The sequence below is a fragment of the Didymella exigua genome, assembly GCF_010094145.1.
Source record: "Didymella exigua CBS 183.55 unplaced genomic scaffold M421scaffold_53, whole genome shotgun sequence".
Lineage (NCBI taxonomy): Eukaryota > Fungi > Ascomycota > Dothideomycetes > Pleosporales > Didymellaceae > Didymella > Didymella exigua.
In genome coordinates, this window is record NW_022984827.1 from 206,731 (window position 1) to 215,267 (window position 8,537).

The 8,537-nt window shown below is 46.7% G+C and overlaps 2 protein-coding genes across 2 annotated transcripts; one reads left to right on the plus strand and one right to left on the minus strand.

The window, feature by feature from the left end:
• Positions 1–505: 505 nt before the first annotated feature.
• M421DRAFT_75953 (multicopper oxidase) lies at positions 506–2,681 on the minus strand (the record flags this gene model as incomplete). Its single annotated transcript, XM_033597179.1, has 7 exons — positions 506–691; positions 746–976; positions 1,026–1,462; positions 1,578–1,977; positions 2,026–2,226; positions 2,276–2,362; positions 2,418–2,681. The coding sequence occupies 7 exons, from the start codon at positions 2,679–2,681 to the stop codon at positions 506–508; spliced, it is 1,806 nt and encodes a 601-aa protein (XP_033443506.1).
• Positions 2,682–4,978: 2,297 nt separating this feature from the next.
• Positions 4,979–6,036, plus strand: M421DRAFT_426076 (uncharacterized protein; the record flags this gene model as incomplete). Its single annotated transcript, XM_033594282.1, has 2 exons — positions 4,979–5,119; positions 5,851–6,036. Coding segments are annotated over 2 exons (327 nt in total), but the record flags the coding sequence as incomplete, so codon positions are not given.
• Positions 6,037–8,537: the final 2,501 nt, after the last annotated feature.

Genomic DNA, 8,537 nt, shown 5'->3' on the forward strand with positions numbered 1-8,537 from the left:
TATACTTGAAGTCAAGGCCATTGCTCGTGCAGACACCGTGGAATCGCAGCCACAGCCGGTAGCCAAATCCGAGGAGGACATGGACTTTGAAATGGCGATCGCGGCCTCGTAGCTACAAGTTCATATTCATCTCGTTCTTTTTTTCTGCTGGCCTCCAATGGCCTCAGGCTGGTTGTTGTTTAGATGTGAAACGCAGCGTCAAGGTGATGTCCGCGGCCGTAGATATCCCCGTAAATGAGACATACAGAAAAGCAAAAGCAGGATTCACAAGGATGAGACGGTGTGATCAAGCCACCACGGCTGCCCGTTCGCAGTTCACGGCGATATTATAACTCAGGAACGACGTGGCAACTCGCGCACAATCGTGAGTTTGTATGTTCGCAACCAGATTGAAGAATCTGGTGGATATAATTATGTATCTGTAGATATTAAAGCGTTCTGGTAGTAACATATACACGGCGCAAAGGTGTATGTCAATCGCAAAAGGACACGTCTCATGTGCATACTATAGTCCTGAGTCACCTTCGATAAGAACACCATTGGGCCAGTGCTCGGCGTGGTACTTCTGCCAATCTACGCAACCCTGTTGCATAGCACCAAGTTTACTATTGGTCGCGAGAATCTCCGACTTCCTCTCAATAAACTGGACGCCAAGACCTCCAGATACGTGGAACGGGACATGGCAATGCATCTAGAAGATCGCATTAGCAAAAATACCAATGAACCGAATGCACGGGAAACTTACCAGCCATGCTCCAGGGTTGTCGGACTCAAATGCAAGGATGAGATAGCCTAGCGCAGGAAGCGTGGCAGTGTCACGTCGGATCGGGTTGTCCATGTTCAGAGTCGAGATATCTCCGTTCCATATAGCATTCGCTTGCTGCCCCAAGACAAAGAAGTCGTGGCCGTGCAGATGAATGGGATGAGGAATAGGGGGTGTGGTAACGTTGTCTTGCTGGATGACCCAATATTGCCACTACGAAATATTAGCTCCAGCCGTCTCACGAGGACCAGATGGAACTTACTGCATGGCCCTTGTTACCGACTTCGATGACATTTTCAGTCCGACCCCAGGTCTGGTTGGCAGTGAATCCTTCAAATATAGTCTGCAGAGTCGGCTTGTCGAGGTCGATTAGCATGGGCACATCGTTGACCTTCCACTGGACAAGATCGCTGCTGTTGAAACCCCCGGTGTCAGTGAACGAGAGCTTCAACTCCTCCGGCACCTGCTGAGGCACATGCGTTTTGACGTAAGGGACGATGGGCTCATCGTAACACCCAGCGGGTAAAGGTGCGGCAGCTGTGGAGTTGGGGTTGGCGTCTTCGGCGCTCGCGTAATGAATGATGCTACCGATGTTGGCGACATTCGCGTTCGGGCCGTCACAGCGTCCACCTGTGCCTACGCGAAGCCAGTAGTTACCAACAGGCTGGGTTGCGTTGATGATAACGTCGTATCGTTGTCCTGTGCACCAGATGGCGGGTCAGTGAAACGTTGCTAGTGTGTTTTGAAAACTACAATTGGGGCGTGCTGCATGAACGTGTGCGCATGCGTGGGAAATGGAAGTCGGGTAACTTACCGACTGCAATGCTAAGAGAAGTAGCCTGAAATGGCTCAACAGGAACGAAATCTGCTGCAATTACTGTAAAAGGATGGCCGTCAATGCCAACATGCACCCAGTTGTTGATGCCCATGTTGGCAAGACGAAGTCGGTGAGTCTTTCCGGGGGTCAAGGTTGTGACTGCATACTGGCCTCCAGAGCTTGACGTCATAGAACCGTTCACCAACAGATTATCTGCAGTTGGCGGACCCTTTGCATGAAGAGTCGCGTGATTCACTGTGAAGGTGGTAGCATGGAACCAGTCACTGAATGGTAGGACTCCAAGATCGAGATCGTAATCGCCTGTTGCCGGGCCATGGATTATGATGGGGCCGACAAGACCATCACCATACTGGACTGAATAATGCGAATGATACCACTATTCCACTTAGTCCGGGTTGTAGTTCTTGTGACGTTTCCAACTCACCGAGGTGCCGTATTGCGTAGCCTTGAATCGGTAAACTTTGGTTCCGCCTGGCACAATGGGGCATTCAGTTATGCCGTTGGTGCCGTCCATCTCGTTGGAACCAAGTTGGCGTAGTCCGTGCCAGTGCACACCGGTTCCATTGTTCTCGAGATAGCTGGTGACTGCGATTTCAATCTCATCACCCCAGTCTGCCTCGATGGTCTGTTTACTGATAAGTCTCAAGTCTTTCAAAGCTTATTCCGGCACATACTGGTCCTGGATATTGGCCGTTGAACACGGACATAGGTCGCTCAAAACCGTCTGGCGCCATTGTGACGTTTGTGATCTCAAGGTGGTACTAGAGGGGTCAGCACATGCAGCTCCATAGCCTGAGTATTGGTCCAGTAACTAACCTTTCTGATTACGCCAGTGGTGGGCCATTCGAGATCCATGTCAGTGTCGACATTGTAGTTGTCTTTCCAGCAGGATCTCGCCGCTGGTCCATGGTTGCACCCAGTTGGATAGCCGTGATCCCTCTTTGCAACATTCTTCGCCACAGAGCCAGAGTAGATACCAATCTCTTTCCAAGGCACGTCAAGATGTGTGCCAGGAAGTGCCAATGTTGCCGAGGGCAAAAGTGTCAGGAGAGCTGTTGCTTTGGTGATCGTTGAGAGCATTATAAAGTTAATGGATATACTGAAAGAGAGTATGGGTACAAACGACTGTGTCTTCAGCACCTGGGAAGCGAGTGCTACGATCTCAAATAATAGAAAGCAAAACGTGATGTGGCTTGCAATCTCGTGGTTAGGGTGGGACAAGGGAATTATAACATGCCCGCGGTTGCCTGCCCTGTTTCGCATACAAAAATGCCGCGACGATCAATGGGCTATCATGGCGTCGCTAGAGGGTGTAAAGAGCTGACAATAATGTAACCCATGCCTGTTGCAAAGCTTCCTGTCAACATGGTGGGAGTCCAGAGACCAGTCGCCCGTCTCGTCATGAATACGATGTACCGCAGGGAACGGCACAAGGGTATCGAACTGGAAAGCTCCGATCTTGCATCAGGCGGCAACTCGGCCTCTACTAGAGAAACTCTTTGTCAATAAGTAGTAGTATTGCCTTAGACCTTCGGCACGCAACTGGACATTTCCCAAGCTAGGCAGTTCAAGCCGAGAAAGCCGGCATACAGAAATGGGACGACAGGACTAGGCGCGGCGTAGTGCTGAGATGGCGGTCGCTACAGCTGTCGCTGGGAAATGCTGTGATCAGTACATGCGTGTTGTCCGTGCGGGAAGAGGGGACCGCGCATGCAGCAGCCTGTAGGGATTGATGGTGCTGGTGGGTTACACCGCTCTTCTGCCCTCACCATGACCGTCCAAAAGATCCCTGCCCCGATTATTTGATGAGCACGCTGCTGTCAGTCAGCGGGAGGGTTGTTGAAGAAAGCTTATGACGATCTCCGCAAGTAGGCCGAAAGGGGTTTAAGTTTGCTTACATATCCCTGCTGTTAGAAAGTGGCGTCCCGGAGGTTTTGAGGGGAGCCGACTCTCAGGACTTCACACCCTGAGTGCGAGCCAATCCAGTCCAAGGTGCAAGCGGTCTGAAGGAAGCGCCACTCCAACCTCAGTGTAGATCCTTGTCAGGGTGTGGCGTTGTAGTGGTCTGTACCACGGAATTGAGTTTATGGTGCTGGCGGCTGACATCTTTGAACAGGCGAAACAGGTCAAGAGACGACATAGTTGTCAGAGAGTCTCAGTGCGCGATCTCATCTCCTGGACTTGGCTTCGAGGCAGAGGATGGGCCGCATTCATTGTAGCTGGTGGGCCGCAGAGAACTCAATAGGATAGAGATGCTTGCGCCACATCTCAGCTGCTGTCAGGCCAATAAAGACCGGAGCTTTTGCGCGGTAAGGCATGCTGCAGGCGATAGTTTAGATGTCGCACTTTGCAATGATATCTAGCAGGCAATAACCGTATGAGCGAACCCTGCGGTCCTACGCCAGTATTCGATGACAGTCTGACATACCATATGTACCGGCAGGCGGCAAGTACGCCACAATATTGGAAGGAGAGCAAGGGTTTTATTACGTACATGATGACACGAGATGCATGCGCGCTTCTATGCTGGCATCAATAACCAGCTAGGGAGGCGACCGCAGCCTCAGTCTCGTGCCCAGTCGTACTGAAGACCTCATGACAGATGGTCATTCTCGGTCTGGGAGAGGTAGGCCAAGATGCGGCACGCGTGTTGTATTCCTCGAGACAGGATTCTCCGCGTGTTCAGATCGTACTCCGTGGTTTGTGGTCGATGACGTTTGTGGATGAAGTGATCTTGCGAAAAATGACTAACCTGCGAAGGCCTCCAAGTTATATTTATGTGAAGCCTTCCAACTTTCATTCCATCGGCTTCGCTTCTCCAGCTCAACGGAAGACATACTACCAGGATAAGTTCTGTCAAACTCCTAGCGCGAAAACTCAACGTCCGGTCGACCGATTGACGAAGTTGCCGTGAGTAAAGATCGACATCTGAGACAACCTGTCAACCGAATGATGGGAAACTTCGGTTATGCAAGTGCCTGATGCCTCACAGACGCTCGTGTTGGCGACAATAGGGCGAGCTGTGAAGCGGTATCCGCACTGTGTAACACTAATGACACGGAAAAAGTGGAACTCAGTGGAAGGCGGCTTACTCGTAGAAATTGCAATGTTGGCTTCATGCCACCTCTAGGGTGGGTGTCACGAAGCCAACAATCACATACCTACAATACTGCGAACTAAGGTCTGTATGTGGAATGCATGTGTGTACAACTTCAGGGCCCTTAATGGGTTTAAAATTGTTTGGCGATGTCGAGCTTGAAGTTTCAATGGTGGCGTCTTGCCTGGATACCCGTGTCCGTGCACCCAACGATCGGAGTCAACCAACGATCAGGGCACAACATTTGCAGTAGATTTTAACGCGTAAAAACTCAACTACCATGACAGGAATTTTAGATGCGCTTGCAGAGATCAATAATCTAAAGCTAGGCAACAAACTTGTAACGTACTCTATCACCAAGCTGGTCATATCACCGAACCAGTCAAAATCTGCCAAGACCAACACAACTCTGCACTTTACAGTATGTCTTAACAACATTACAACCTATTGCTTCAACACAAAGGGAGACTGCAGCTTGCTCTCCAGGCCTACAATACTGGACAGTTTCAGAGCCATCAGGCTGCTGCTGCTGCATTCAACGTTAACCAACGCAGGCTCTCTGAACGCGCTAGCAATACTCTATTTTAACTCAATATACGCGCAAACTGCTAGAAGCTCACTGCAACTAAAGAGCAGACAATTGTCTAATATATCCTTAACCTCAATTTGCAAGGATTTGCGCCTTAGCTGTGTAAGGTAGTAGATATAGCTAATAAACTATTAGGTGTGCGTAGTAGGGAGCCTGTTAGTAAACTCTAGGCTATAAGATTTATAACATGTTTAGATTAGCTTAAGATAGTGTTTAACTAAGCAAAGGACAGACAGAGGATACTGTAGGAAAATCCTAAGGTAATTAACGCGTAGTTTATGCTAGTAGAGGGTACTAAGGCTAAGTATAGCATCTATAACAATAACATGCACAACTTTAATAAGACTAGGTTCTAGATAGGCGTGATAGGGTTAATGAAGGTTGTTACAGGCGCTAAGAGACGCGCTTAACCTGAGCTTGTTTAGCCAGGCGATCGGGAGTGGGTTACAGTTATACAGAGCATCTGCGCTGCTGGATATGCGACCCTGCCTTTCATTATCTACAAAGGACGCATCCACATCTCTGCCTGGTACAAGGAGACAGATATACTACACAATTAGAAGCTCTCTGTCTCTGAGAATGGCTGGACAAACAACGCGCTTAGCCTTGAGTGGTTGAAGCATTTTAACGCGCATACAAGAGCGCGTCAGGTAGGGGGATACAGGCTACTTATCTTGGACAGCCATAAGAGCCACCTTAACCAGGATTTTAAGGACTATTGCCTGGATAACAAGATCCTTACTCTCTCTGTATGCCAGCTCACTCATCACACATCCTCTAGCTGCTTGACGTGGTCTGTTTCTCGCTGTTAAAGCGTAAGTACTCCTAACGCATCTAGGACTTAGCACGCCAACGCGTCTTCCACATTAACAAGGAAGGCTTCCTTCCAGCCTTTAGAGACGCGTTTCTTAACGTGTTTACAAAGGCTAACTATTAGAAGGCCTTTAAGGCATTAGGGCTAGTCCCTACTAACGTATAGGTAGTGTTAGATTGCCTTAAGGTGCAACACTGTACCCCACTAGCACCCCCTCTACTAGAGACACTGTGGCAGTTAAGGACTCTAAGCAATACACATAAGTTTAGGTCTTAGTTAAAGCTTGTACATAACTCCTTTACTTAGTTACTAGTTACAGCCTAGGCTGTCTTCTCTTAGCTTATTAAAGGTAGTAAATTAATACTGCACTAAAACGCGCTATAAGCTGCTCACATTACTAAGCTTAAAGAGCAATTAGCAGTCATGACTAGGAGAAAGTCGCGCAAGCGAAAGCAAATTCAGCATAGCAGCACACTTAAGTATGGCCTAGCAGCATCACAGGTAGCTGCTAAGGTGTCTGTAGCAGCTCAGCTATCAAAGAAGACTCGTGGTGCAGGTACTTAAGAAAGGACCTAGTTAGCCTAACAGCGCTATAGAAACTGTAGAGGCACAGGGCACAACGCTTAAACGTGTTAGAAAGATACAGAAGAAGATTCTAAATCTAATAAAAGCACACAGTACACTAGATTACTATTTAATAGCAAGTAATTCAAGTTGCTGCAACATAAGTTGGGCGCGCCAAGAGATTTTGACTAGTTTGGTGATATAACTAGCTTGGTGATAGAGTACGTTACTTTCTTTTATATAATTTACAACATGTAGCAGCTTTGTTAGCTGCCTGTAGGTTAGTAACTTAGTTACACACTAAAACTAGTAAATGCGCTATTAGCTCTGTGCCTTTAGTAAGCTAATTAAGAGCTTTAATTAGTAAAGTTAGCAAGCTAGTAGCATGTCTTTTAATCCTCTCTTAAATTAGCTTTAATTAAGACCTAAATTCTAGGGTGTTAGTTAGTGTTTTAGACTCCTACGTATTATTGTCTATAGTAGGTGGTGTTAGCGTGTGCAGCTGTACTTTAAGCTTTAATAGAACAGCCTCTAGGTTAAGTAGGACTAGGCTAGCACCTCTAAATCCTCCCTAGATATTGCTCTCTGTAATTAAGGCGTTAAAAGCTGCTTTAAAGCACAGCAAGAACTTAAGTTTAGTAATGTAAGTAATCTTGCTGCGCATCTGCTACTTAGCTTAGCAGCTATAGGCCTTCTTTAATAGGGCAAAACAGCCTATGTCAAGTGTAACGGTCTAGACTCTAAAGCTAAAGAAGAGCTAGAGCTAGCCGGTTACATTAGCTTAGCCGGCTTGGCTAAAGCTAGATATACATTATCTACGCAGTTAACTAGACGTCTAGTTAACTTGTGCATGCTTTTTAGCAAAAGTTGTTAGGAAGTAGATATCCTTTATTGGCCTTTGGCCAGACTACTACATCAAGTGGCTGCAGCAGGTTTAATATGTGTAGAGGCATACACAAGGTAATAATCTTGTGTTCCTTACAGTACTAGTAGAATTTAACTAAGTTGTAGCTCTTATAGCTGTCTAGAATAAGTAGCTAATAGCTACTAACAATGCGCGCCTTTGTATGCTTATTAAAGTGCTTTAGCTACTTAACTCTAAGCTTATTATTAGTCTAGCTATTATTAGAGATATGAAGAACCTAGTTGTTAGGTACACTAGGCTCTTTATACTAGGCAGAGAGGTAGTGCTTGCTAGAGAAGATAATAAAGGGGGGGATAGACTAGCCCTTTGCATTAATGCCCTAGATAATACTAGTCTACTCCTAGTTGCCCTGCTACACTATCTTTAGTCTTCCTTAATACTTAGAGCCTGTAACAACAGCTCCTGTAGATATAATATTTATTATAAAGCTAGATTTGTTAAAGTTGTAGGTGTCTTTATCTAAAATACTATACTTAGCTTTAGTATTCTCTACTAACTAGAACTAGTCCCTAATAACCTTAGGATCCTTATATAGGGCTATCTTATAGTTATACTTATAATTAAACTTAATTTTAAGCTCTAGCTAACAATTAACAAAGTTGGCAGCCTAGTTCTTGCTAACGTGGGGCTAGGCTGGCGGATGGGTAGGGTAGACTGGCGGATGGGTACCATGTACCTAGGGTAGGGTATAGGTAGGGTATAGGTCGCACGGACGTAGGTATAGGTAGGGTAGGGTCGCACGGACCATAGGTATAGGTAGGGTAGGGTTGCACGGACCATAGGTAGGGGAGGGTAGCACGTGACTGGGTATAGGTATAGGTAGGGTAGCACGTGCTAGGTATAGGTTTGGTTTGGGTATATTACTAACCTAGTTTGTATACAACTAACCCTAGGTTGTACTAGTAGATTCTTTCGCATACACAATACTTAGAAGAAAAAGCATCTAT